The 27,277-nt window shown below is 42.9% G+C and overlaps 6 protein-coding genes and 1 non-coding gene across 7 annotated transcripts; 4 read left to right on the forward strand and 3 right to left on the reverse strand.

Moving 5' to 3' along the window:
• Positions 1 to 45: 45 nt before the first annotated feature.
• LOC129587868 (glycine dehydrogenase (decarboxylating), mitochondrial-like) lies at positions 46 to 6,902 on the reverse strand. The gene is made up of 15 exons (XM_055481810.1): positions 6,894 to 6,902; positions 5,441 to 5,779; positions 5,065 to 5,143; positions 4,189 to 4,455; positions 3,965 to 4,076; positions 3,604 to 3,757; positions 3,338 to 3,534; positions 3,168 to 3,264; positions 2,359 to 2,973; positions 2,125 to 2,267; positions 1,724 to 2,005; positions 1,479 to 1,661; positions 945 to 1,285; positions 758 to 865; positions 46 to 597 (listed from the first exon to the last, which is right to left on the reverse strand). The coding sequence occupies exons 1-15, from the start codon at positions 6,900 to 6,902 to the stop codon at positions 278 to 280; spliced, it is 3,246 nt and encodes a 1,081-aa protein (XP_055337785.1). The 3' UTR covers positions 46 to 277.
• On the reverse strand, positions 6,656 to 6,845 carry LOC129587892 (U2 spliceosomal RNA). Its single transcript, XR_008690416.1, has one exon. It is a non-coding gene; the product is annotated as a U2 spliceosomal RNA (small nuclear RNA).
• Positions 6,903 to 8,107: 1,205 nt separating the features above from the next.
• On the forward strand, positions 8,108 to 9,227 carry LOC129587857 (uncharacterized). Its single transcript, XM_055481798.1, has 5 exons — positions 8,108 to 8,237; positions 8,330 to 8,497; positions 8,561 to 8,637; positions 8,713 to 8,800; positions 8,866 to 9,227. Exons 1-5 carry the CDS (start codon positions 8,166 to 8,168, stop codon positions 9,145 to 9,147), a joined length of 687 nt encoding a protein of 228 aa, XP_055337773.1. The 5' UTR covers positions 8,108 to 8,165; the 3' UTR covers positions 9,148 to 9,227.
• On the forward strand, positions 9,147 to 11,758 carry LOC129587869 (protocadherin Fat 1-like). The gene is made up of 7 exons (XM_055481811.1): positions 9,147 to 9,752; positions 10,022 to 10,215; positions 10,293 to 10,545; positions 10,684 to 10,733; positions 10,800 to 10,891; positions 11,104 to 11,258; positions 11,693 to 11,758. Exons 1-7 carry the CDS (start codon positions 9,147 to 9,149, stop codon positions 11,756 to 11,758), a joined length of 1,416 nt encoding a protein of 471 aa, XP_055337786.1.
• A 153-nt stretch (positions 11,759 to 11,911) lies between these two features.
• Positions 11,912 to 18,476, forward strand: LOC129587702 (mucin-2-like). Its single transcript, XM_055481569.1, has 27 exons — positions 11,912 to 12,010; positions 12,459 to 12,599; positions 12,714 to 12,766; positions 12,824 to 12,912; positions 13,273 to 13,448; positions 13,515 to 13,564; positions 13,623 to 13,717; positions 13,892 to 14,082; positions 14,150 to 14,193; positions 14,253 to 14,347; positions 14,559 to 14,860; positions 15,030 to 15,079; positions 15,166 to 15,260; positions 15,413 to 15,612; positions 15,690 to 15,739; positions 15,806 to 15,900; positions 15,978 to 16,180; positions 16,241 to 16,284; positions 16,348 to 16,442; positions 16,710 to 16,960; positions 17,033 to 17,082; positions 17,211 to 17,305; positions 17,372 to 17,557; positions 17,627 to 17,679; positions 17,736 to 17,827; positions 18,055 to 18,290; positions 18,350 to 18,476. Exons 5-26 carry the CDS (start codon positions 13,443 to 13,445, stop codon positions 18,263 to 18,265), a joined length of 2,553 nt encoding a protein of 850 aa, XP_055337544.1. The 5' UTR covers positions 11,912 to 12,010; positions 12,459 to 12,599; positions 12,714 to 12,766; positions 12,824 to 12,912; positions 13,273 to 13,442; the 3' UTR covers positions 18,266 to 18,290; positions 18,350 to 18,476.
• Positions 18,477 to 19,556: 1,080 nt separating this feature from the next.
• On the forward strand, positions 19,557 to 24,630 carry LOC129587703 (protocadherin Fat 4-like). The gene is made up of 17 exons (XM_055481570.1): positions 19,557 to 19,857; positions 19,917 to 19,966; positions 20,033 to 20,121; positions 20,221 to 20,408; positions 20,674 to 21,003; positions 21,070 to 21,116; positions 21,365 to 21,466; positions 21,542 to 21,813; positions 22,084 to 22,137; positions 22,226 to 22,255; positions 22,326 to 22,392; positions 22,458 to 22,491; positions 22,643 to 23,088; positions 23,509 to 23,719; positions 23,825 to 23,889; positions 23,975 to 24,056; positions 24,283 to 24,630. The coding sequence occupies exons 5-17, from the start codon at positions 20,959 to 20,961 to the stop codon at positions 24,358 to 24,360; spliced, it is 1,533 nt and encodes a 510-aa protein (XP_055337545.1). The 5' UTR covers positions 19,557 to 19,857; positions 19,917 to 19,966; positions 20,033 to 20,121; positions 20,221 to 20,408; positions 20,674 to 20,958; the 3' UTR covers positions 24,361 to 24,630.
• Positions 24,631 to 24,641: 11 nt separating this feature from the next.
• LOC129587704 (uncharacterized) lies at positions 24,642 to 26,127 on the reverse strand. Its single transcript, XM_055481571.1, has 3 exons — positions 25,628 to 26,127; positions 25,202 to 25,414; positions 24,642 to 25,012 (listed from the first exon to the last, which is right to left on the reverse strand). Exons 1-3 carry the CDS (start codon positions 25,932 to 25,934, stop codon positions 24,879 to 24,881), a joined length of 654 nt encoding a protein of 217 aa, XP_055337546.1. The 5' UTR covers positions 25,935 to 26,127; the 3' UTR covers positions 24,642 to 24,878.
• Between the last annotated feature and the right edge of the window lie 1,150 nt (positions 26,128 to 27,277).

Here is a 27,277-nt window from a genome sequence, read left to right on the forward strand (position 1 = left end):
TCCGACGGTTACAAACGATATACCGATTCAGAAGCGTAACGAAAATTCCAACGATTATCATCAACTTTTGATAACGATAACCAAATAATAAATCTAAATAAACGCAAATAAAAGCAAAAAATATGAAACTGCTATCACAACATATCGATTACGAACGATTTGCTCAAAATACTACCACAGAAATACTAAATGCTATTACACTATCGCAAAAGGCCATTAGTGTTTTAATGGAAAGCGTACACGCATACAGATTCACATAAAATGAGCGAAGCGAAAATTAATGCGCCGGTTTTTCATCCGCCAGTGGCTGGCCCGCCACGTACAACTCCGTCGGAGGACATGCGCATATCAGATTCTGGTCGCCAAACAAATCATCCGCTCTCGAACAGCCCGGCCAGACTTTGTTGGTCGGGGTTATCTTGTTCGTCGGGAAGGCTGCTGTGCTGATCGAGTACGGCAGTTTCCAGTCCTTGCCGCCGCCGCCGATATCCCACTGCGTATGCGGTGCCATTTTCAACGGATTCACCTCCCGTGTCCATCCGTTACGAGACGATCCCGCCGGGATACTTTCAATCTCAGAGATTTCTTTCCGAATATCTGCATTTAACAAATTGTTAAACTGGTGCGCTGCATAAACAAAAGTTTTCTGTAAAATTATTGGCGGAAGTTCAATAAAATGTTGACAGTACAGCAAAATGTTCTAAGCAGTTTATTACTTTCCATTCAGCCTTTGCAAGGTCGTAAAGTATTGACTTACTGATAAGAGCATCACAAAACCTATCCAATTCAGCTAATGTTTCTGATTCCGTTGGTTCCACCATTAAAGTCCCAGTGACCGGCCATGACATCGTTGGAGCATGAAAACCTATGATGTACTGTATTTATTCTTCCTGAACTGTGCAGTATCAATATCACAACAGGAAGGATTGGAGACTTTCATGTACCGTAATCTTGCAGACGCTTCGCTATATCTACAGCTTCGATTCCGGCAGATTCTTTAAACCCGCGACAGTCCAGGATGAATTCATGAGCAACATATCCATGTGTTCCACGGCAAAGGATTCGGTAGTGGCTGCTTAGCTTGTGGGCCATATAGTTAGCGCTGAGCACGGCGATCTCCGTAGCACGATGGAGCCCTTTCGCTCCCATCATTTTTATATACGCCCAGGATATCGGAAGGATCCCTGCCGATCCAAAGGGTGCCGCACTGACGGCTCCGCACGATGTGCTTGTCTTATCCGATGAAAAGGGATGGTCCGGTAAAAATGGAGCTAAATGCGATTTCCTAGAAAAGAATCCCTTCGTCGTTGATTCAGAAAACATAAACCTATCTGATTCAATTTTACACAGGATATTTGCATATTAATATGAAAAATATTAAAAATATATTTGCATATTAATAAATATATTTGCATATTAAAATTTCAACTGCCATTACTGGATTCAATTCTTATGTAGCTATAGTATTCGGAACTTACACTCCGATGGGTCCCATGCCTGGTCCACCACCACCGTGCGGTATACAGAACGTTTTGTGCAGATTTAAATGCGATACATCGGAACCAAAATCACCAGGCCGAGCCAGTCCAACTAGCGCATTAAGATTAGCTCCGTCCAGGTACACCTGCCCACCGCATTTGTGGACAAGATCACACATATTCCTGAATTTCACAGAATTACTGTAGTTAATTATCACGAATCTAAATTCAAAAGCTGCTTTTACCGAATGGTGTCTTCGAAGACTCCATTGGTAGAAGGATACGTAATCATGGCGCATGCCAGTCTGTCGCGGTGCTGTTCCGCCTTCTTCTTGAATTCTTCCACGTTGATCGTCCCGTCCTTTGTGCAAGCTACCACCTCCACTTTCAATCCAGCCATCTGAGCACTGGCGGGATTAGTGCCATGCGCCGAAGCGGGAATCAAACAGATGTTGCGATGACCTTGGTTTGTGGCTTTCAAATATGCCATTATGGTTCGTAAGCCGGCATATTCTCCCGCAGCACCGCTGAAGAAAAATAAGCTGTACAAACTAAAATTTCAACATTGCCATTATCGTGGACAAAAATGTAGGAAGGCTAAACACAAATTAAAATAAACAGACACCTATGCATATAAATTTTATACCTGTTTGGCTGAAATGAAAATTTATCGTATCCCGTGATTTCACAAAGATCTCTTTCCAATTCCTTAACCAGCGTTTGATATCCTTTCGTCTGCTCGTGCGGAACAAATGGATGGATGTTAGCGAAGCCTGGCAGAGATACGGGCTAAAAACAGCAAAATGTTTGCAATCCTTCAAAAGAACATTTCCGCCGATGTGGTTGTATGATTGTATCAAAGATGATATACCACTCATACCATCATTTCTGACGCTGCATTCAGTTTCATCGTGCAGGAGCCGAGGGGGATCATAGCGTGCACCAGAGAAATGTCTTTATTTTCCAGTCGTTTAATATACCTCGTCAATTCTGTTTCACAATGGTGGATATTGAAAATTGGCTGCTCAAGGTATTCTGACTGACGTCTCCAAGGATGATCCATGTGGATAAGATTAGAACCAGGTAATGCAGCCTGCACTTTCTTTCCCGTATCGGGCAGCTTATCGGACCCCGTGATTTCTCGTAAAGCATCCGGAATCGTCGTTCGGACTCCAAACACATATAGTATGTCTTCCAGATCCTTCTGCGTAACGGTCTCATCCATGGCCACCCCAATGTCACCATCGTCGTAGTAGCGGAAGTTAATCTTTTTTTCTCGCGCACGCTCTTGAATTTGCCGCATAATGCTGGGATTGCTGTCCGGTACGCCCAGTTTAATAGTGTCGAAAAATGTTTTGTGGCGGAGAACATAACCACAGTGCTGTAGCACGTCGGCGGCCAGTAAAGCGGACGCATGACATTTGGATGCGATGCGACGGAGCCCGACTGGACCATGGTAAACCGCATACATGCTCGCCATATTCGCCAACAGCGCCTACATCAAATAAGTATCAGTATTACGTAAGCTGTAATAAAGAAACTGTTCTACTTTGTTACGTAATAATCAGTGAAAAAATTTAATTTAATTAAGGAATTAATCATTGAGCATAATCGAATTCAAGTTCGCAGAAAAAATATCACTAAGTACTAGAGTAGTTTTGCAGTGCATTGCATGTACTATTGCTATACCTGTGCAGTGCATATATTGCTGGTCGCTTTATCCCGCCGGATATGTTGCTCCCGTGCCTGGAGAGCAAGTCGGTATGCAACTGCCCCGTTCCGATCTCTGTAAGGATAGCATAATGACTATTTCGGTGCTGAATTATACCTGTGCTATTCAAAAATATCTTGGTACTTGCCTGGTAACGCCCACCATGCGACCCGGCATCTGACGTTTATATTTTTCAGCTACACTGAAAAATGCCGCGTGCGGCCCTCCAAAAAACAAAGGAACCCCGAACCGCTGCGTATTGCCCACAGCGATATCACATCCCAAATCACCGGGCGGAACCAACAACGTCAGAGATAGTAAATCAGTGGCACAACCCACAATTGCCTGTGCGAAGAGAAGAGCTTGGGTGCCGCAAAAAATTACAATTCACGAAATGCACTGATCGACGTACGCCTGAGCTTTTATTTTGGCAATTGCATGCTTCAAGCGTTCAAAATCTGGAACCCCGCCTTCTGTATCCGGATACTGGAACAACACACCACCAAAATCTTTTCCGGAAAGGTCCGCTTCCAAAAACGATCCAGATACCACCTCTACTCCAATCGGCCTATACGAATACACTTCTATGAGTAACTATGAAACGTGAAATACAATTCCCGCGACACTTTTAAAAAAAATGTTTACGGCGAAATGTGATTTACATAACTGCCATCCGCAGAAATTTCAACCGTCACAAAGCGATAGCACTGTGCAACAAAAGGTCGGCTAGCATCTTTTTTCCTTTTACAATAACTACATGAGCAAATAAACTTACTCGGCACGAGCCTTCACAACTGCGATGGTTTGTGGATGCATTTTGGCATCCAAAAAGAATTTTTTCCTCTTCGTCTGCCGGAATGCAAGAGCCATGGCCTCTCCAGCAGCCGCTGAAATAACCATAAAATTGCATACAACTGCAGTCTCGTTGTAACGTACAATCATGGACTGGATATCCTCCTGGTTCAAATTTTGTTTCGTAATGTTCTCACGGTTACGTACTGGCTTCGTCCAGCAGGGACGCATTGGCTATCGGCAGCCCAGTCATACTGCTGACCATTGTCTGGTAATTCAGCAGGCTCTCCAGTCGTCCCTGTGAAATCTCCGGCTGATAGGGCGTGTACTGAGTGTACCATCCTGGATTTTCCAAAATATTACGGACAATGGGAGCGACTGTGCGGGTGTTATAGTATCCCAGGCCGAGATATGAGCGCCAAACTTCATTCTGAGCAGCCAATTCACATGCTCGCATCATTAGATCATATTCGCCTGAGGAGACCATAAAACGAGCATTCATTATATGCAGTTCAGAGAATTACAGAATCATTACTGGTGGCACGGTGCTGTAATCTAACAACATGCCATTACAATGCTTAATACTGCTTCGCATACCAAATCTGTAGTTCTAAATGTTTAATTTTTCAAACACAGCAATAATGTACCAAGTGGTTTTTTATTTCAACTATACGGCATAATGATATGACAGGTACATCATTGACACCTCCTCAGAGAAAGAAATTTACAAAGTCAGAAGTGCCAGCTGTAAACAATATTAACGAGTAACCACCGTAGCAGTACACAGTACTTGCCGGCAAAAAACCGAAACACACAATATTAATATAGATATACGCACTTCATAACATTAGCAAGCTGGCCAGCATTCTTACATCGTATAAGTACTTCTATATACTATCGAAGATCGTGTTATACAAATAAAATTAATCGGTTATGTCTTTTCAAAATACAACAATATCAGTCAAAAACAAATACAGTATTCAACAGTTACTATATACAGAACTTCTATGAAAGTTTAATTCATACACAGAACACAGCGCCAAAGCGTTAACAACGTTTTTAATTCGCTGCACTCGTACGTACCTAAAGGAGCGTCCATCTGCAGTTCTCGGTTCAAAAGGATGTCTTCTGGTAAAGTTTTCTTCAGCAGGTCTTGAAAGTCCTTAAAGCATTAAACAGGGTAAAATGTTTGTGTAATGCATCAAAAACTGTTGAATAACTTATGCAGTAAGATGCAATAGCACAGATAATTTACCATAAGTAAATTATATTATCATTTGTGATTATTTATCGGTAATGATGTTATCCGTGTAGCTATTCTAATATTTTTTGACTTTTTGTTACCTTGGCCCTTGTTTACCTAAACCTTTTAAACATTAAGTTTTAACTTTTAATAGTTAATATCACACATTAATGCTTACAGCGTGCAGCTTTTACAAGCTGGGCATTACTTAATTACCTCGCATCCAATAAAATTCAGCATCTTATCACGCTCGGCTTCCCGCGGACCGATATGTCGCTGCGCAAAGTTATCATTCCCTCGGAAAAATTCTTGCAGAATCAGGGTATTCTGCTGATCATGTTGTTGCGAATCAGCAGAAGCACTGTTGTCTATCTGAACGCTTTTCGACGGACGGGGCACATTATGGAATCCGGTGGTGGAAGACACCAGCCGCAGCTGTCGGCCCTGTTGCGCCACATGATTCCGCAGACTCCACACATGGACGGTGGATGGTAGGGATGGACCAGGAGCTCCCAGCTTGCCAAGGATGCTCTGGAGGAGACGCGAACGGGAAAGCTACGGATCGCCATTATGTCAAGGTGAGACACGCACCCACAATTCCACGAATAGTAGAGCGCCTGCAAAAGGCTTAGCAGCACTGAAACTGTAAGTTGTACTGTTGCAAACCGTCTTGTAAAACCACGGCGAATATTGGATGAGTCACTCACATCAGCTGTTAGCTGCCTTGTTATGCAGTCGTATGCATGTGATGAGAAACCATTAAACGCAAAGTTATAGCACCGTACTTGCCAAAAACTTGGCAGGCGCTTCCGGTTGGATTGTTACGTACGTTGGAACTGTTGCAAGTTGCAACCATAAAGTGTCGTACGTTTATGTTCTCCTGTGCCAAGTGTCCCACTGTCCAGAGTGCAGTGTACATTGCTTTGCTGAAGTATTTAATGCGGTTCTTTGGTATTAAGGAATTATTGGGACGTTTTGGCGCATTGTGAATTTTTGCCCACTGCCAGCTCAGGTGGCTGGTGCCTTTCCGGTTAAAATGGGCAACGTAACGTGATAACAAAATATTAATACGAAGTTACCTTAAATTTCTTGGTGCTGATAACAGCTAATTTGTTAGAAATTTAAACGAACGACCATTCCAACGAAAAACTTTTTTTTGACTTCGCGGAAAAAAATTCACAGCAAAATATTTACCGATTCAATGCTACAGAACAATACCACAGGCCCAAGAGCCAAGACCACAGTACTCTAATTAAGTTAAGCTACCCAATCTACCGAAGCTGGTAATTCGCGTAATCGCGTTCAGACTGTTCAGTCCAAACATATTAAAATTATTAAGACCGTAGTCACCATACTAAGAAAACAAACAAAATAACAATACATGGCATTCCCAGCCTTAACTACCCCTTTCTTTGATTATTGATGTCCCCGAAGGGACGGGCCGATCCCAGAAGTACTGCAATACTGGGCCAACCCAGGCAAGGATGGAGCAAGCTCCAGAGCCTCGCCACGCTCCAAAAATTCCAGTGACAATCGGACCCCCAATGGGGGTCGCGGTAGTTGTCACACTACCGAGAACAGATACTACACTTTGATCTTAGCCAAAAGGCCGAGAAGCGATACCGTTGTGAAAGTTGAGCTAGCTGAGTGCAGCTGTTGAATAAATTACCGACGGCATTTCGGTATCACTTTTTAAGACTTCAGTTCAGAGACTGTTATCATTGTTTTTCAAAATAAAACATTCCATAATATATTTAAATTTTAGTCTAACATTTTCAAATTCAAAATTGAAGAAAATCTGAAACAGTTCTGGAGATAACACGATCGAAACCGTTGACTATTTGGGGATTTCGCTTTATGGGTACGTAAAAGCCGCTCATGGCACCATACGAGACAACTTTGGCGGCCAGTTGTAAGAACTTTTGTTGGGCACTTTAGTACAGAACCGTCACTACAGATAAGTATTTACTCTGCTCGTACCGTAACTTGCTGTATCATCCAATCTCCAGTATTCTCCACATCTTGAGAAAACATCTGATCTCCACATTAAACTGTTCATTCCATTCAAAATGTTACATATTTAAAAATAATTGTATGAAAGTTTCTGCATGCACTGAACAGCGTTTTAACTACAAATTTTTAAATGTTTAGTTCGATTTGCAGTCATGGCTTACAAAGGGTACGACAGGAGCAAACAGGACCTAAAAATACCAGTCTAGGACACCAACTCTCCCAAATTTAAACCTCTGTATAAAAAAATTAGAAACGGCTGATTATTAGAAGTTTGCACTACTGTACCTCGGTTACTCTCTATACATCTGGCCATTATTCTACTGCACAGTATGTTGAATATATACATACACGTACGTAGACGGTAGAAGTCCTTGTAGAGTATGTAACAGTCTGATAAAGTAATATTACCAGTCTGATGTGTCCATTTGCAGGAGTAAAAAGTGTCTGCAACTGGTGAAAGCAAATGCTTATTGCAGTCTATGAATGGAAGCGCATGTTTACAAAGATGTGCAAATAAGTCAACATGGCGGTCTAAACAAAATTCGATAACATTCTTGGTCAAATATTACGATGAGGTTCAGTTCATTGATATAACTGGCTATCTGTTTGATTATTATTAATTAATGATTGTTGATTGAAAAGTTCAGCCTTGGTCAAGCTGGAGACATTGTTGCATAATATGGTTAATTTTGCTTCGTTGGATCAGTGTTAAATTGTCGCAATATGCACAGCGGTCACTGACAGTGCGACATTTGATTTCTCTCATCACTATTCATCGCTCAGATTGCTCATTGAAACCGGCATCGACATCCGGTGATAGTTTTCCGAAAGTATTCCCAATTATTTTGACCCATGATGACTTTCTTATAATTATACCTTTCCGGATGTTCGACTGCTGAGCACAACTTGTTTATTACTGTGGTTCAATATGACGCTGTTACAGGAATACTCGATAATTTTGCTTTCGCACATATTTACCGCTGTTTTTCTTATTTCGAAGGTAAAACCAACCGAAAAATGGCAGATAATACAATACTTGCCCCGCCGCAAACCATCGGGCATTTACGAACTATTTGTTATTCCTGTTTTCAGATTGATTGTATGCGCCAAAATGTTGGGAAGACTCACCGCTATCGCAGCAGCGGCAATAACGCAGTGGTCGACAATATGGGCATTCCGCTGTGTCCGGATATTCCGGCGCGGTACGCTTTCCTCAAGCCGAACACCAAAGTGGGAGATATAATTTCAGGAGCCCCACCGGTAAAGTATTGATAATATTTTAAAAAATATTCTGTCGGTCATGTTTCTGTTGTGCCCTTTCAGAGTGCAGCTGGTTTTCCATCTCTTTATTATATAAAAGATGGCAATGAACATCGACTCTTCTCAATCGACAAAAACAGGTTTTTGAAATTTACTGTTATGCACTTTTGTTCAAACAACCATTGTTTAATAACATTTTTGAACTTTTATTTCAGCGGAAAAGTGTACGTTGCCACACCCATATCTTTGCCGCTCCTGATGATGAACCACAAACTGACGATCATCGTTTCTTCCGGATTAAAAGTAATTAAGGAACATCCTTTATGCTGCGACTGTGCAAATGCTGCAGTGATATGTTTTATGTGCAGACATGTTCCTTGAAAATTTTCATCCAAGCTGCCGCGTTTAAGCAAGGCTCCGAGCGCTCCTTTCTCGTCCCATCACCGCGTGTCGATCTGATGGACAAGTTGCCGAACAAGACACCGTCGATCCGGAACCCCGGCAGCTCTTCCTGCCCGGTATCCCCAATGATCCACGCAACGGAATGCCGTTGGAGAGCGATCTCAGCCCACCTAATCCCCCTCCGCAACAACAAAATGTCGTCCCCAATCCAGCCTTCAACATCGCTCCGAATCCACAAGATGCTTTAATGGGCGCGGTATATGTTGTTCCCCCACAGCAGAATGCGGTATTTACCAATCAGTTGAACACGATTCCCAATCAACCGTTCAATATTTTCACCACGGAACTGCCCATTCTCACCACAACCGCACTGGACCAGTTGGTGACCTCTCCCTTCGTCCCGGTGCCGGTCGAAGCCATGGATATGTTTATCAGTAAACAAGCCGCTCTGCCGCCTGCATCCGGTTTCGGCGCCCAATCTCAGTCTCAGCAGGTGATCAACACCAACGGCATCATTTCCCAGTTCCCGGTCCTGCCCAGTGCCGGTGGTAATTATCCGTCGGCCACGCAGGATAACACGCAACCGGCATCCAATGCCACGCTGCAGCGGCCCCCGCCGAGCTGCTCGCAGCCGCTGTATACCGGGATTGTCTCGGAGAACGCCCCGATTGGAACGTTTGTGGTACGGGCTATCGCCACGGGGGATCGTATTCAGTGGAGTATTTCCGATACGGCGTTTGAACGGTTCAGTGTAAATCCCACGACCGGGGAGGTGTCGGTGGCTGGATCGTTGAAAAGGCGAACCAGGGCGGCCATGGAGTTTAAATTACGAGCGACGGATGCATTCGGACTGGTAAGTTCAAATGACGTAAACCGTACACGCTAAGTTATAAGTAAGTTATAGTAATACGTTAAACAACTAGGTACGTGGATGTAACGATGTTGCTTTTGAGATAAATAATAATGTATACAATACACCATATATTTATTTGATAATGGAAATTCCTAATAGAATAACAGCTAACGAAACCATTTATAAAGTGATTATAATTATGATTAAGGTGATTTTATTAAGGTTATTATAATTTGGTAACACCATGTTTTTTGACGGCTTGGTTTTAGTGGTGCGATGCAGTAGTGAGGATCAACGTGGTTTCCGACAGCTCCGCCACACCATCCAATTATCCACCGTACTTCACTCAAAATTACTATTATTTCACGATTCAGTGTGGAACCAGTGGTCAGCGAGTTGGTTCGGTGGTAGCATCGGACACTGACGCTGGTCAGACTATTTCGTATCAAGTCATCAATACCAAGTATACACGCGTGATCTATCGAATAATGTCATTTGCGATATACTCCTATTGGTATGATAATATATCCCCTTTTGCAGCGAATTTTCCGTTGATGCTAATGGAAACATTCAGTCTACAACGCCCATTCAGACGTCATCCCAACGAACCTTTGTAGTCACCGCTGTGGACACCGGCTTCCCGCCACAGACGGCTACCACGACGGTAGTGGTCAGTGTGGCCGGAAGTTGTGGTGCTGTCAACAATGCCAACACCCCACCGACGTTCTCGCAGACCAACTATGTGCTCAGCGCTTCGTGTCGGGTTAACGGTGTTTTTGTCGGCATGATTTCGGTAAGCGTTCCCTGTGTTGAAGCTGCATAAAAGGTATTTCATTCTCGTTTAGAAGGTGGTTAATAAAATGCTTTATACTACTATGCAACCGAAACGAATGTACATTGTACGAGTGTCAAATATCACCTAATTATTTAGGCACGGGATTACGAAAACAACGCTATCACATACACACTAAGAGGAACAAAGTAATATTCGTAATTTTCTCTTTTTATTTAATAGAAATGTTTATGTGTGTTACTCTATGATTTCAGCGAATTTAACATTAATCCAACAACCGGTGAACTACGCGCTCAGGGATCCTTAAACGATGCTGCACCGCGAACGTTTTCTGTTGTCGCTACAGGTTTGTAATGGAATGCACTTTACGGTGCACATAATATTTATAATTTGATTCACTGGAATGGAGTAAATTAAGTTATATTTCGCTCCGATCCTGCAGCTGCTCATTGTTAATGAAAACTGTAAATGTGTAAGGTTGTACTGACAAAAACTACTTGGCTGTTGGGTTTCATGTCTTGCAAATGTACTGCCTGCAGCTGCGTTTTTTAACTGTAGACAATGGTGTTCCTCCAATGTCCTCTGTTGCCACTGTCAGTGTCAACGTGGCGAACTGTAGTCCGCCAAATAATCCGCCGACATTTTCACAAAGTGCATTCCAGTTTACCGTTCCTTGTGATACGGTGATTGGAACTACTATCGGATCAGCTCAAGTAAGACACAGTACACTGAATATTATTCAGTATTGTACAGACTGGCGTGTAAGGAAGTCGGGAAATCCTAATAGGCAATATACTGTAAATTACCATACTTTTTCTGAATGAACATCAACCGTAAAACTGGTTAGCTACAAATAATTTAATTGCCATTAAGCTGGGTGTTGAAGATTAAATAATTGTTTAACATGGAATCAGCTTACAGTGGCGCGGCGATACACTGATCTGATTAGTATTAGTAACGGCGCGAAATAATTATACAGTAAATGCTCTGCGGTGTGACAATGGTTTAAGCGCAAGGTCATGAGGAGTCTACGGCTGCACACTGCGCTGCCGGAAGAAGAGGATTTACTCCTAATTACAATACATGAAGCTGTGTGCCAGTCTACACAGCTTCCTCTTACTCTTTAATTTATGCTGTTCATTTGCAGGCCTACGACAGCGAGGCGAACCAGATAGTTTATTCGTTGACGGGAACTCAGTATGTCGATCCCTAAATGTATTTCCCAAAAGTGCCCGTTTTGTTGACGTGCATGATCTTATGCAGAGAGTTCAGCGTCAATTCTGCGACGGGATTAATGAGTTTGACTAGTCCGTTGCAAGGCATTGGAGTTAGACAATATGGCATACTGGCTACGGATAATGGACAACCACCTTTATCGTCCAGCGCCGGTATTACTGTCGTGGTCAACGGAAACTGCGGTCCACAGGCGGCGACGACGACACCGACTCCGGCTCCCTTTACGGCTGTAAGGATGCTCTGCATACTGATAATTGTAGAGCAGTGGTTTTAGCTGTCGGTTGAACACTTTTAGTAAGCGGTAAGGTATAACCTTTAATCTTTAATCAAACTGCGCTGAGGTTGTTGTCTACTAAAACCTTTTTTTCTTCTGCTTATTAATAGTTAATAGACACGCGCAGTTTTAGCGAATTTCTTTATTTCTCTTACTACAATTATGGAGGATTTCATACATATGACAGTGCATTACTCTGAGTGTAGGCGAATCTATGCCAAATTATGTTCCTTACGGTATCATTTACCGTTAGGTTTTGGCGTACCTTTATGTTATCGCTCATTCTTTGAATGACTTGCATTGTTTTTACGCGATATTCAGAGTTTTCTAGAACGTATTTGATTGTCTGTTTGTCATTGAGTCGTTGGTCGAGTGTAAATTTACCTGAGAACAATAATTTTAGCCGCCCACGCCTTTCACTTCGCCTCCGCTGTTTTTAACCACAGCCCCCAGTATACCCACACCTCCATTCTTCCAGCAGCAAGTGTTTTCCGGAACAGTGCCATGTCTTACTTCCGCAGGATCCACTATTGGAACATTCCCAGTACAGTTTAATATCTTACTGCAGTTGCATTTTTTGCAGTACTTAATGTTGTTAAAAGCGGTAGAAAAATCAAGAGCCTTGCTTACGAAAGATGAATGTTTTACATTTTCATAGGCGACGTATTCAGCCGGCCAACAGTTCCTCACATATTCGCTGGCTGGAACAAAGTGAGTTGGGTTTGAACCCGAAGCCCATACATATTTAGAAAACAACGCTTTATTTAGCGAATTCATTGTGAATAATAACGGAGCCATCACAAACGCGGTGGTACTTCCCTCTGGAGCTACTAGGACATTCACGTTAGTGGCATCAGGTCAGTACCTCACTCACTGCTTATGAAGTGCACACCAGTACGTCACTGTTAGTTACCGGAATTCTGGTGCGTAAAAACACAGAAGTGTGTTAAAAAGTTAAAAATCAGAACATTTTTCTGTTGTTACTTGTTCTTGCCTGCAAAAAGGAGATGACGTCTGCTGGTCATACTGAAGTTTTAGTTACGGAAAAACGCCGGTATCAATAATCAGAACAAATGCTGCGAAGTGTAATCATTCTGCACACAATTCTTTCCATACCTGTAGCTGTGGTTTGCGATCATCAAATTTGGCAGTCTCACGCCGTTGTGTATCAAAATAGTTTATTTTTTCTGTGTATAACTGTCTGTTACTCACTATAGACCCTCGTTACCCTTCTGCAACGGCCAGCGCACAAATTATCATCAACGTCGGGATTTGCCCTCAGACGCCACCAACAACCTCTGCACCGATTCCGCGTCCAGCTTTCCCGCAAAGTCAGTACGTGGCAACGGTGTCCTGCATTACTTCGCCCGGATTCGTCATTGGAACCATGACTGTAATACAGCAACCTGTTGCGTAAAACGAGTATGAATGTGATGAAATAAAGCCGGCCCATTTTCAGGCTCAATACTCGCTCCCGCAACAATTGACATATAACCTTGCCGGCACAAAGTACTTCAATCTGCTTAATATCTTGGCACCGATTGCGATTAACGTTGTGCTTTCCTAGCGCTTTCACCATTGACAATTCGGGAAGATTGACAAATACCGTGCCATTGGATGGTGCCGTAGTTCCTTCATACACATTTACGGTTATTGCTTCCGGTAATAATTAAAGAGCCTATAGCTGTTTGTTTTGAAGTACACACTGGTGAATATTACAATTCGGCGTACAATTTGTATTTTTCGCAAGTGCAGAATTCAGTGCAGCCAAATCATCTGTTGTGTGAAACAGCTGCTGTATCCACCGAGTGCGCCAAATCCCTGTTTTTGCCTTAGATTCCAGAAATACAGCATCCAGTGCGACGGCTGTCGTTGTGATAAATGTCCAGCCTTGTATAGCATCTACGACCCCAACAACGACTGCCATTACTACACCCCCTGTAGCACCGCCTAGTTTCCAGTTAGCACAGTATTTCGCCAATATTTCCTGTTTAACAACGCCGGGATTTCTGATTGGCACAATTACGGTTAGCTGATATTTTATGATAATGCTTTATAATGGATGACAAATTCGTATGTGTTTGGTTTTGTTAGGCACAATACAGTCGACCGCTTACGTATTCTTTGGTGAATACCAAGTAAGTGTTTCTTTCTGAATTTCGATAGCGGAAACAGGTTGTCACAAACTGCATTTCAGCGCATTCACTGTGGACAATTTTGGCCAAGTGACCAACACAGGACCAGTAAATGGAGCTGTTGTCCCTACCTACTTCTTCTCCATTGTGGCACGAGGTTAGCGCAATTTAATTAACGCGTTTTCTCTTTCCTAAATTCTTATATGCAGCTAAGTTATTATACTAATTGAACTATCGAAATAAAACAAAATCGAATTTCAGATTCTGTACGTGCGCATTATACCTTTGCTGTATACGCACCGCGGCGCATGCATATTAAGCGACTTATGTTATATTATTCCAATGCAAACAAAATAATTTTTTTCCAGACACAGCAAATCCGGCGATCAGCGCCACCGCGCAAGTAGTAATTTCCGTAGGGTCCTGTGTTGCGCCCGTTGCCACAACTCAGCCAACACTGCCTCCAACTGTCCCGACTGCCCCCACACCGCCTCCTTTTGTTTTCACGACACCACCGTTTATCTTTACCACTCCCCCTTTTGTCTTTCCTACGCCGGGTCCTACAACATCTGCTCCATTTCTTCCTACTCCTCCCCGTTTCTCACAACAGCAATACGTTTTTAACATTGCCTGTCAGAACAATCCTGGTTTTCCTGTTGGCGCTGTATCGGTAAGCCGTAAGGATACCAATACGTTTTGTCAGAAATGTAAAAAGTTGGAATTGTCAAAATTAATCGTGATTATGTTTGTCCATGAATCAGCAATCTATCTGAACAGTGTACGGTACGGTACAGTGTACGGTTTCTGTATCTGCGAGAAAATCTTGACTTTTTGTTTAGGTGCAATATCAGCAGCCGCAACAACTTACGTTGACTTTGACTAATACCAAGTGAGTGATCTTTACGAATTTTAGCTTTTTGGTCTTCGTAAAAATGTTGTCGTTAACTATTAGTTCTGAACTATTTTACTCTTTAGTGATTTCCGTATCGACAATTCTGGCCAAATTACAGCAAATGTTCCAATGAACGGCGCTCAAAGACCGGTGCACAATTTTAATGCTGTTGCTCAAGGTAAGAGCGAAGAAATAAAAAGAAAATTCGGTGCTTTTCAGTGTATTGCATTAATTTCAAGAAGCACTGCGGCAATTGCATTTGTGCTTTGTTTATCTGAGATGTCTGAGAAAACCTGTAACATAGATTCACCAGATTTAATTTTCGGACAGATTCGTTCAACCCGTCCCTTTCCGCCACCGCCCAGATCGTGGTAAATGTCGCTGCCTGCTCCTTCACAACACAACCCACCTTCCCGCCAACATTGCCACCAACTACACCGGCTCCGCTCCCTCCACAGTTTCCACAGGGACAATATGTGTTCAACGTGCAGTGTCTGAGCAACATAGGAAGCCCAATCGGCACGACCATAGTCAGTATTGTGCTTTGCTGGCATTGGTGTACATCTCCTGTTACTTGTACTAACTGCAGAAATCTGTTTCTTTGCAGGCTCAGTATTCACAACCTCAGCAGCTTGTCTACAATCTGATTAATACAAAGTAATGATGAACACATAATTAATGCCGTCCATAACACTTTTTATTCTCCATTGCTGCTTTTTGTAGCTCGTTCGCAATAAATAACGGCGGCCAGATATCCAACACCGTATTGTTGAACGGAGCTATTCAGCCGTCGAATACGTTTACGGTGGTTGCTGCTGGTATGTATACGGTTTAGTAAAACTAAATAATTTTCTCTGTGATTGGTTTTACTTTCATGTCAGTGTCTCGCTGTTAGATTCAAGAAATCCGGTTTTAAGTGGAACTGCACAAATCATTGTCAATGTGGCTGCTTGCATTACACCCGGTACACCCGCTCCCGTGACCTTCCCGCCGACACTCCCTCCAACGCAACCTCCGCGTCCAGTTTTCCCGCAAGCCCAGTACACCGCTAATGTTTCTTGTTTGACGTCTGTTGGGTTTTTGGTTGGGACGATAACGGTTTGTGACCATTCTGAACACTTCTCCTGTGTGCTATCTTCACGATTTCGGCTTTTCTAGGCCCAGTATCCACAGCAGTTGGTATACACACTGCAGAATACGAAGTACGTGGTATAGGGAGCTGATTTATTTTTTGGGTGATGGAAATTGTATATGACTTGTTATAGCACTTTTAATGTGGATAATTTTGGACAAATTCGGAATGTGATTCCACTTAACGGAGCCCAGCTTCCTTCGTCCACATTTTTTATAGTTGCCGCTGGTAAGTGCACTGGCTTCTCTGACATCCGTATCTTACGCTATAATTATAGTACATATTACGATAAACGTAAAATGTTGTATATAAATGCTGAATGCTGTAAACGAAATTTAAAAAGTGCAAAATGCTATTTTCTGAATTCCGTTTCCTCCTTTTTGTGTTGTGCGCAAGTTTAGTTTCAGGAAAATTATGCATATTTGCACCTTGCACAAAAAAATGTTGTTGAGTAAACAGAAAAACATTTCTGGCGCTATATGGTCTTTTTACTAGATCCTTCGAATCCGTCGAACAGCGCTTCGGCCCAGATAACCGTTTTTGTCGGCGTGTGTCCCACACCACCCCCAACGACTTCTGTCGCTGTATTTACACCTCCTGTTACGTTCCCCACTCCGCCACCGGTTTTCACATTCCCAACGCCACCAACCACACCGCGACCCACCCCTCCGCAGTTCTCGCAGTCACAGTATACGGCTTCTGTGGCCTGCCAAAGTCAGCCTGGTTTTCCCATAGGCACCGTGACGGTAATAGCTCAATGGTTGATCCCAACTGGCAAAAGAAATTAAACGAAATTAATGTGGTCGCTATATTTCCAGGCACAGTACTCCCAGCCTAACCAGCTCAGTTACACGTTATCCGGAACAAAGTAATAACCGCTTTGCTGACAGGTTTCAGTTCGGATATCTTTCAGTTTTTTCTTAAAGTGACGGGATGATTCAGTGTACATCGAATAAATTGTGATCAAACTGGCTTCAGTTTATGGTTGACTTGTAGCTCCTTCTCGGTAAACAACGCGGGCCAAATCACGAACACAGTTCCGCTGGATGGAGCATTCATTCCGACACATACGTTTACCATAACAGCCATCGGTATTTTTAAGCCCATTAGGATAATTATTATAAACCGAAGATATGACAATTGATTTGACTTTTTAGACGCAAGGAATCCATTGTTAAGTGCATCAGCGCAAATCCTGGTCACTGTTGCTGCGTGCACTACAACGACGTCCGATTCCCATAGTGACTACGCCCCAACCGCGCCCTCCTGTATTCTCGCAAAATGTGTACTTCGTGACTGCGGCGTGTTTGAGCAATCCTGGCAGTACTGTCGGAAGTGTGCAGGTACAAATTCGCTGCGTTTAGTTACTGATATGTGTAAATGTTCACAATGGTGACCTTTTGTGATAATAGGCAACAGACCCGTCCGGAGCGCCGGTAGTTTATCGGCTAACTGGAACCCCATCGTGAGCGATCTTTAGTAGTTCTTCGCTTCGAACTTAACTTAAATGAAGCTTTTCAGAGAATTCGATGTCGACATTTCGAGAGGAAATATTGTCGTTACCCGTCAACCAACAAGCTCAGGATTCCGCACGATAATCGTAGTGGCGACAGGTACTTACCTGTACAAACCATACTGAAATGTATTGCAATGCATAATGTACCTTACGTAAATGGAGTAAGTGTTAAAGTACCCCTCTGTCGTTAATCCTAAGTTTTGCCAGGGTTCTGATAACTATTTTGCGCTTATAAACAGTATGCTGACATTGCGCACATTTTCTTACACTTTACATGAATGGATTTAAATTTATAATCCGAAATGTTCTGATTGTGAAATGCAGGAGTGAATCCATCTCTGACTGCCTCGGCCACAGTCCAGATCGTCATCAACGAACCTTGTACATCGCCCACTCCGGCTCCCTTCACCAACCCGATAACCTTTGCAACCACACCAACGCCGATTATCACCACAACACTACCGGTTACTCTTCCTCCTCCGCCGCGTTTCACACAGGGACTGTACTTCTTCACGTACGGATGCGCTTCCAGTAGTAATCAACCAGTCGGTTCCGTCCAGGTACAGAATAAACGTGCACTTATACTGTGATTGCAGTACTGCAGAGTTACAATTTACAGGCTACAGGAAATCAGATTACATACTCCTTGCAAGGCACCAATGCCTTTACTATCTCCAACACGGGAGAAATCCGTGCGGTGTCGCCTCCACAAGGATCGCAGACGGTGACCTTCCAGGTAGTGGCCAGTGACAATTCGGGTGGGGCGGTACGGGCCGATGTGGCACAAGTTCAAATCTCCGTATCAGCCTGCACCACACCGCAACCAGCCCAACCACCGTTCTTCCAACAAGCCACGTACAGTATGGTTATCAGTTGTCCGTCGTCGCCTAACGTCCTTGTGGGAACAGTTACCGTAAGTACATTCTCATCCCTTTGCGAATATAATATACTCATAACTTTATGTAAAAATATTACGAAATGCTTCAAGTTCTCGCTCTACTACTCTGTAGTACACGAATTATCCTTGCAGGCCCAGTATTCGCAGCCACAGAACCTCGTCTACAATCTGGTTAATGCCAAGTATGGGAATTAATTCTTGCAACTTCGTTTCCTTTTTTACGGTTGTGTGTATAAATTTTGCAGTCAGTTTTCGGTGGATAATCGGGGCGAAATCAGAAGCACCGTTCTCCTCAACTCAGGATCAAACTATTTCTTCACCGTTACTGCATCAGGTTATTTCTTTAATTTACTGATAAGAATTATTGTGCCTGGAGTTAATACGTTTTTGCAAACGCAGACAATCGAAATCCGTCACTGTCGGCTTCCGCTCAAGTTTCCGTAAATGTTCTTCCATGCACGACGTTGCCGTTCACCGTTCCGACACCTCCACCGATCTTGACTACTCCGCCCGGTGCTCATCGCGTTCACTCAGGCGCTCTATTCGTTTTTGGCGACTTGCCCTATTACTGCTAATCAAGTTGTTGGAAGTGTGCAGGTAATTACGTGATTAACATTCTGCGTGTTCTTGGGAATCTCTACCGCCGCTAATTTCAAATCATGGTGAGATGGCATATTTTATTGGGATGGAATATTTTATCACAACGTTCAGTTTAGAAAAATGTTCACGCTCAAAGCACCTGTTCGATATAATCTTGCACGATTTAAAGACGTTTGTGTAGTATTTGTAGCTGTGCCGTTGGTTTCTTAGATCAACATCCATTAAACTCAATTTTTTTTTGTGAACATCCGTTTAACTTTTGTGCTAGAGAAACAAGCTGCAACGTAAAACTTTCTTTAATTTGTACATTGCAGGCATTTGGCACGAACATCCGATACGGACTATCTGGAACAACCAATTTCACCATTTCTCAATCGGGACAAATCAGCACAGTGGGAACTCTCCAGGGACCGCTGCTTCTGCCGTTCCGTGTGACTGCCACCGGTCCGGACGGAACATCGGTTGGTGCGGACGTGCAGGTATCCGTCCCATCCTGTCTAGTTCCGACGCAGCCCACCCAGCCACCTCCAGTAACACCAGCGACCGTCACACCGACCTTCGCACAATCCGCGTATACATTTACGATCGCGTGCCCAAGTTCCGCCAATATTCTCATTGGAACCATTACGGTACATTATCCATATTCGAATGCCGGACTATAGAATCGTTATTAACATGTGCATTGCAGGCGCAATATTCCCAGCCGCAGAATTTGGTATACTCATTGTTTAATTCCAAGTAAGCTCAGATGGCGCGAATACTTTATAGAAGTGCGAGCTTTGTTTCACAAGTGACCTTTTGTAGTGAGTTCTCCGTTGACAATTTTGGAGAAATTCGGAGCACTGTGTTACTGAGTCCGGCAACTTCCTATACTTTTGCTCTTATCGCTACCGGTAAGATCAACATAGCACCGTCAAAACGGCGCTGTGTGCATTTTCCGAACTGTTGTGCGACTTGAAATACGTATCGCATGTGGCTTTTATCAACATTAGACGCGAGAAATGCCGCCGCGGTAGCGATTACCCGGGTGACGGTAGAAGTTAGTCCTTGTGGTGGTCAAACAACACCGCCTTCCATATTTGCCACCACTCCCGAACAGTTAATTGGATTTAACCAAGCAGCATACGCTTTCACTACCACTTGCCAAGTTCCCGCGAACCAGATTATCGGAAATGTTCAGGTAGAGCGCGGAGGCAGTGTTGCTGAACTCTGTATTTCATAAACAAAGATTGCATATGCCTTGCACAAAGATTGCATATGCTTTTCTGATAAATAAGTAACTTCAGATAAATAACTTTTTTCTGATATTTCAAGCAGCTGCAAATCTACTGCAGTTTTAATTTTTACTAGGAAAGCGAAAAGTGCAAGCTGAAAATATGTATAATAATAAGCAAAAGATTTGCAATCGGTTTAGGGTCATTTGGTTACTATAATGTACATTTTAGGGATACGGAACTGGAATTCGGTACAGTCTAACCGGCACAAACACCTTTACTATCTCGCCGACGGGTCAGATTAGTACCTTGGGGCCATTGCAAGGGCCACAGGTAATACCATTCCAAGCCACAGTCAGCGCTCCGGATGGCACATCCTTCAGCGTTACCGTTAACATTTCCATTCCGCCTTGTCTTGGTCCGACACTGCCGCCGCTGGTGACACCGGGTCAACTGGTTTCCACTCCGACACCCAACGCTGCGCCATACTTTACCAATCCCACATATACTTTCACGATGGTGTGCAATAGTCAGCCGGGAACATCAATTGGATCAGTTTATGTAAGTTTTTGTATTTATTGTTTTGCCTGTAGACATTTCACTAATATTCGTTGATGTGTTTTGTAGGCCATCGATGATAGCTCACAAGTCGTATATTCTGTTCAATCGCCAAGGTAAGAGTATTATGGTATTTAAAGTAGCAGCTGACTACAAAAACAAGAATAGCCATAAAGCGTGCTATCGCATCTTCGGTAAAATTATTAAAGTCTCTAACGCATAAATTGAAGCGCAAGAAGTGATCGCATAAACTGAGATCTGCAGCTCTAGTACACGTATCAGGAGAAACTGAGATTGATTTAGCAACCGTGCAATAAATAACTGAATTGGTTGGAAGAAGTGTAGCGATTATATTAAATTATAGTTTCACCATTAACCGATCGTCTGGTGAAATATTCACATCTTCCCCGATTACATCCAACACGCCCATTACGTTCACGGTTACAGCGTCGGATAACCAAGGACTGTAAGTTTAGTATACCGTACGATAAACCCAATAGAAAGTGGCCAGAGCTCTTGAGAAATCTTAATTCGTCTGCAGAACTGGTCAAGCCAGCGTGACAGTTTCCGTAAATGGATGCGGCGTACCAACACCGAGTGTGCCAGTGATCAATCAACCAACCGCGATTACTGTCAGTGTGTGTGATCCAGCGACGAACATGGTCGTGCCGGGTATGGCGTTAGGATTTGTATCGGCATCCAGTCCTTCCGCTGGCAATGGACCAGCAGGTGGACTCCAGTTTACAATATTAAATGACCGGAGATTTTCTGTGAATTCCGCTACGGGACAGATTTCGGCTGCGGCCACCTTAGGTACAATGTTTTGTTTGTTGGTACTTCTACTATGCACAAATAAAATAGCAGATTTCAAAACTGACCGTAATTCGTTTTACAGTAACTAACATCTTACGTCATGAACGTTTATAAACACTCAATTAAATGTACTCGTAAAAAGGTATCTTAATATTACTCACCCTAACTGTGTATGTAATATTGTTTTGTGGTATGAATGGAATTGTGGTGCCACGACCTTATATATAGTGCTGAGTGCATAATAGTAAACAGCCCATTTTGTTGTTGCAGACAGTGGTAGTTATTTGTTCCAAGTGCAAGTGGTTGATCCGCGATTACCCCAACGTAAGACTATGGCTGACATTGTTATTTGACTTATTTCTATAAAAATTTGGCTGCCATTCTAACACTTTCATGCTTCGTTTAATTCCAGTGAGCAGCAGCGCCACGTTCACTGTTATTGGTAAGCTGCGTTTTTACTTATACAGTTTGCTCATTTGCCCGTACCCATTATACAGTACTCTAATTTTTAGTCGATTGCACTTCGATAACCTACCGACCATGCAATCCGGCATCCGTGGAAGCGACTGTCAGCGAAGGGTAACTTTGAGCTTCCACTATTTGTAAAGGTCATCGCTGCAGCTAAATAAACTTGTTTGTTGAAGGGCTGCGGTTGGAGTAACCGTGATCACTCTGTCTGTAAGTGTTCGCGGAGCAAAAAACATGATTATGATGATTATCTCGAAAATGGCTACGTGCAATAAACAAACAAACCTTTCTCTTACACATGAAGCACATTCGTTGGGAAAGTGAAATCGTCCTGCTTGAAAATAAAATGTATTGGTTATAGGGGAATAACGTAGCGCCCGTTAACAATCGTCCCTATTCCTCTCCGTACACCTCCTCATCGTCTTCCTATTACAACAACATCCCCACCTATTATTCTCAGCAAGCCTCTTTCCCCAGCGAGCAATATGCCATCCCTCCAACAGCTTACTACGGGAATTATCCTAGTGCCGGTGGATTAGGAGGTAATTCCAACAGCTTGTCGGACCAGTATGCATCGTTGGGCGGATCCGGTCGTGGCTATCGCGCATTACCCATGCTGCGGCGGGCTGCTCCGCCTCGGATGGTTTTCCGCGAACGACGCCAAACGGGAGGCAGTCTCTTAGCCTCACTTCAGTCGCCCGTGGGCTCGGCATTTGCCGGAAATGGAATGGGTGGAAGCACCGGTGTCCAGGGATGGAGTATTCTGCAAGCCAGTGTGCCGGGTCAATTTCGAGTCGACGCAAATTCGTAAGAGCATACTCTACCAGTAGTTACACTTGCATTCTACTTCGGCTGCATTGTTTTCTGATTTAAAAATCTAAATTCTACTTATGTATATGCAGATAAAATATCTGCAGATAAAATATCTGTTAGCACAGCGTTAACTTTGAGTGTGCGTATCGAATTGATTTATAATTATTATACCGTATACCGGCATGTACCGGGCATTCCCCTTTTCTTAGAAGACAGCACACTATTCTATAAGCGTACAATATTGTGTAAGCGATAATTATACAGATCCTTTCATTCTATGTTCTCTGTACAGTAAGTACTGCATTTCAGATAATTTTCGATTTGGTCTGCTTTTGTGAATATGATTGCAAAGGATTATGACTGCATTATGAATTGCTGCCTGAAAGTTCTGTGTATTCATATTTATCCTTGTAGTGGACGTGTTTATGTTGCCCAGCCACTCGACCGGGAACGAACGGACAGTTACGTGCTACGAGTGCGCAATTCCTACGGAAACCAAGCGTGCGTCACACGGGTGGGAATCGATGTGCTGGACGTTAACGATAATGCGCCTATTTTTAATAATGCAACATACGCCTTCACTGCCCCTTGTGGAACTTCCAGCGCTTTAATTGGAGTCGTTACGGTAAAAATTCTTAAAGTACTCGTATAATTGATGTCTCCACGGAGCATTTTTCTTGCGAGATCCAGATCCAGAAATATACTTTTACATGATCTCGTGTGTGTATAGGCAAGAGATGCGGATAGCGGGTTACGCGGTTTTGTCACATATTCGATACTGAATTCGGATAACAGGTTTGTTCGTAAAATGAACGATAAGAAATCCAAACCAATGAATTCTTGTGCAATGTACATATAATGATTATTTGTTTGTGTGCAGCGTTTTTACGATTGACACATTCAGTGGCGAAATTCGATCGAGGACATCAATCGGCGCTGGAGCATTACCGCAATCATTGACGGTAAATTTTGCACGAACTGCCTAAAATTTTATGGAAACCAGTATTTGGCTACTAGTGCACTTTACTACTACTAGTTTACTACTACTTCTAGTTTACGCCGTTTTGCATTCATCTGCATTTATTTGCCATGACACGATGTAGCCGCTTAATTTTTTACGCGAAATATAGTACATTGGATTTTACTAAGTAGTGCTCCGGTCATATTTTCATTGTTTTCTGCGCACAGATACAAGCGGATAACCCCACAACACCTTCGCGCTCAACAACCACCACCGCGACAGTAAATCCCGGTGCGGGCTGCTAAAGTTCCTTCATGCATCTGACAAGAAATGCAACTAAGGAACTGACAACTGTGATGCGCATGACTCTGCCCAGTGGCCGCTGTGTACAATATTTTGTCTGTTTTTGTAGCGATTGGCATGGTTTAAGGACTGCTTGTTAAATCGTCCATACAATACTGTGTATGTATGTGCGAATGCTGTTATGATCTCGTTTTGGGTTTTGGGAAAAATCGGGAGAAATGTGGGATAATTGGTTTCTGCGCTTACGTTTCATTCTCTCAGTGAATCAAGTATAAAACCAACCGATAAATCGTTCAATACTGCTGCGCAATCACTTTTATTAAATTTTAAGCACACATATTTTGGCACCGCCTTTAAAAAATTACTAAACGGCTGCCTTTATACGATTTAGAGCATTCTGCAAACAAATGCCGATATGTGCAAAAACTACTTTTTAAACGATACAATACAGATTCGCATTCAGATTTTCTACCACATGCAAGGTACAAGGTAAAAGTATAGCAGAATTAAAACTAAAAATTTACAAATTATATCCAAAGGGGTAACTGGGATCCATAAGGGGAAACTGAGAATCAGCGGAATTTACCCCGGCGTAGCTGACCGGACCATAACCAGAGGCCATACCCATGCCCATGCTGCGGGCTTCGAATGGATCTGCAAAGGACATAATATCCATATAAACAACAATGCAGTTTATACGAAATTTAGTTCCAAAAATGCACACGAAAATTACAAAACAAAAGCAAAAAATGATCGAAATTCCAAACCATAAAAAACACACTGACTGGATAAAAATGATAATTATCATGAAATATCGAACGAGTCCTGAGTGAGGTCACTAACCTGCGAAGCTGGCCGCCTGATTACCGACATCGCCGTCCATAGCGTTGCTAGTGGAGATTCCGGCTGCCACGTTGGAAGGCAGGTAGGGCGACGCTAAAACTTCCCGCTTGCGACGGAACGCTCCCTGAGATGCGGAATTGGACACCGACTGGGAGCTGGGCATGTATCCTTGAGACATGCCACTGGCGACACCCATTGCCATACCGAAGGGATCTGCAACAATATTGGCCAATGCGTACACTGTGCCGATGGCAAAATTGAAAAATGCGCGTAACCTTTATAATCACATTCGCGTCCTTCTGGTTTAAATATTAAATGAATCAGTGTAATTGAAATCTGAATCTACAGGAATTATTTGTGCGAAAATTTATTTTGTAAGAGAGAATATTTATTGACTCAATAATCTTATCGCAGCTGGCAACTTACTGGTAAATGTCTGGCCGTTTGTCTGGGTTATTCCGCTGAGCGCGTTTCCAGCCGACAGTGCTGTGGCCGTGCCCGAGGCGGGTCGATACATCATACTATATGGGGAAGCCATCGCGAAGCGTTTTCGGCGGTCACTGGCAACGGGAACAAACTCCGCGTCGTCCAGAGCAGGATCAAAGTCATCGTCCGCAGACTGCAGTGGACGATCTGCCTCCGGATCCGGAACTGGATTTCCTGAGCATCGATGGTTATGCAGGATGGCGAACAAAATCAAGCCGATGGCAATGACTGACAACTGGTATGCCATAGTGGATCGTTCAGGGAAGAAAAATTAAAAATCAAAACATATGGGAGGACAAGGTCACCGAGCACAGATCTACTTGGAGGTTAAATTATCAGAATCCTCAAAATTTCCCGCTCAACAAGTCTGAAAATGAGCAAGCAAGATTTCCCATCAGGGCAATTTATTTTGACTACAGCCAGCGAGGAATAAGTACGTACTGGACACGCCACAATCGGTAATTACTAATTGGTGACTGCAATGACAGTGTCCAAACGTCAAAAACCGTATCATACATGTACGTGTGTACCGTGTACCGCAGTGCTTTGGCTCCTGGTTTAAATATTAACAACAGGTTTTATATGCTAAATGGTCAGTCAAATTGACCACGTACTGTACGTTGCTTTTTAAAGTTACCGCCCAAAATTTTTGTTCTCTAGTGGGCAGTAGTGGCTGCCCTTGATACTTGTATTTCTCCGTAAAACAGTAAGTAAGTGTGTCTTTCTTTTCTGTGAGTAAGGACTGAGCGAACGAAGGAAACAACAACGAAATTTCATAGAAATTCACCGAAATTAGGACTTCCTGTTTCACTTCGCAGTTCGCACTAGAATCTTATACAAAACTACAGTATTCTTTTCAGCCACTTTGCGGTAATGATTTCATTGTCAGATCATACGTATATTTGCAGGAAGCATCTGTTGGAATGCGAACAAACGGTACAATGGCAACAATAAGGTTTATCGTAGCAGCAAATGACGTACTGACAATGAAGTATGTAACTGAACAGATAGAATCCAGAAGACTATACAAGCACGCGCTGGATTTTGGGAAGGCTTACTTCTGATTGTACAAAGGATTGTCACCAGTAAAACTGATTTGACTGAACCCGGAAACAATTAATACGTTATCCATAGCGCATTCAGTTATATTGTACCTAACCAATGGCACCAGCACAATAAGTGAGATCAATCTAATAACTCGACAGTCGACACAGTCTACAGTAATTACAAACCGGAGAAACACAATTATATCCGGTAATAATAAGGACCGGTATGCGCAGAAGTCAGTATTAGTGCGCATGTCCCTTTAAAATATCTACATATTCACAAAATTAATAAGAAGTACGAGTGCAAGTACGGAAAGTAATAACGATAATAATTTATTAATATTACGTAAAACTGCTTTGCATACGAAATTAGAAAGGGTGGGTATTCTAGGCCATTAATTTCTTCAATAAAAACGAAAAAGCCCTACTATATAAATAACAAGATAATGATACACAATAATATGATATAAATACTAATCTTAGTTTTAGTTTCTCTGTATGTTCGATTTAACATGTGAGCGCCTTGGCGTGAAAGTCTTTGTGA

Source organism: Paramacrobiotus metropolitanus, unplaced genomic scaffold, assembly GCF_019649055.1.
Source record: "Paramacrobiotus metropolitanus isolate TYO unplaced genomic scaffold, Prichtersi_v1.0 Parri_scaffold0000026, whole genome shotgun sequence".
NCBI classification, from domain to species: domain Eukaryota; kingdom Metazoa; phylum Tardigrada; class Eutardigrada; order Parachela; family Macrobiotidae; genus Paramacrobiotus; species Paramacrobiotus metropolitanus.

Coding starts and splice junctions, on each gene's coding strand:
- LOC129587868 (XM_055481810.1), bottom strand. Junction 5,144..5,440: donor TGAATTTTATTGGATGCGAG/GTAATTAAGTAA, acceptor TAATGCTTTAAG/GACTTTCAAGACCTGCTGAA. Junction 3,535..3,603: donor TTGCCAAAATAAAAGCTCAG/GCGTACGTCGAT, acceptor CTCTTCGCACAG/GCAATTGTGGGTTGTGCCAC.
- LOC129587857 (XM_055481798.1), top strand. CDS start 8,166: ATGACGCTGTTACAGGAATACTCGATAATTTTGCTTTCGCACATATTT. Junction 8,498..8,560: donor TAATTTCAGGAGCCCCACCG/GTAAAGTATTGA, acceptor GTGCCCTTTCAG/AGTGCAGCTGGTTTTCCATC. Junction 8,801..8,865: donor TCGTTTCTTCCGGATTAAAA/GTAATTAAGGAA, acceptor TTTTATGTGCAG/ACATGTTCCTTGAAAATTTT.
- LOC129587702 (XM_055481569.1), top strand. Junction 15,080..15,165: donor TTGACTTTGACTAATACCAA/GTGAGTGATCTT, acceptor TTTACTCTTTAG/TGATTTCCGTATCGACAATT. Junction 16,961..17,032: donor TTCCCATAGGCACCGTGACG/GTAATAGCTCAA, acceptor CTATATTTCCAG/GCACAGTACTCCCAGCCTAA.
- LOC129587704 (XM_055481571.1), bottom strand. CDS start 25,934: ATGGCATACCAGTTGTCAGTCATTGCCATCGGCTTGATTTTGTTCGCC. Junction 25,415..25,627: donor AAACGGCCAGACATTTACCA/GTAAGTTGCCAG, acceptor ATATTGTTGCAG/ATCCCTTCGGTATGGCAATG. Junction 25,013..25,201: donor TCAGGCGGCCAGCTTCGCAG/GTTAGTGACCTC, acceptor TGTCCTTTGCAG/ATCCATTCGAAGCCCGCAGC.
- LOC129587703 (XM_055481570.1), top strand. CDS start 20,959: ATGGTGTGCAATAGTCAGCCGGGAACATCAATTGGATCAGTTTAT. Junction 22,138..22,225: donor TGATCCGCGATTACCCCAAC/GTAAGACTATGG, acceptor GTTTAATTCCAG/TGAGCAGCAGCGCCACGTTC. Junction 22,492..22,642: donor TAACCGTGATCACTCTGTCT/GTAAGTGTTCGC, acceptor TATTGGTTATAG/GGGAATAACGTAGCGCCCGT.
- LOC129587869 (XM_055481811.1), top strand. CDS start 9,147: ATGGGCGCGGTATATGTTGTTCCCCCACAGCAGAATGCGGTATTTACC. Junction 10,734..10,799: donor TACACACTAAGAGGAACAAA/GTAATATTCGTA, acceptor CTATGATTTCAG/CGAATTTAACATTAATCCAA. Junction 11,259..11,692: donor CTACTATCGGATCAGCTCAA/GTAAGACACAGT, acceptor GTTCATTTGCAG/GCCTACGACAGCGAGGCGAA.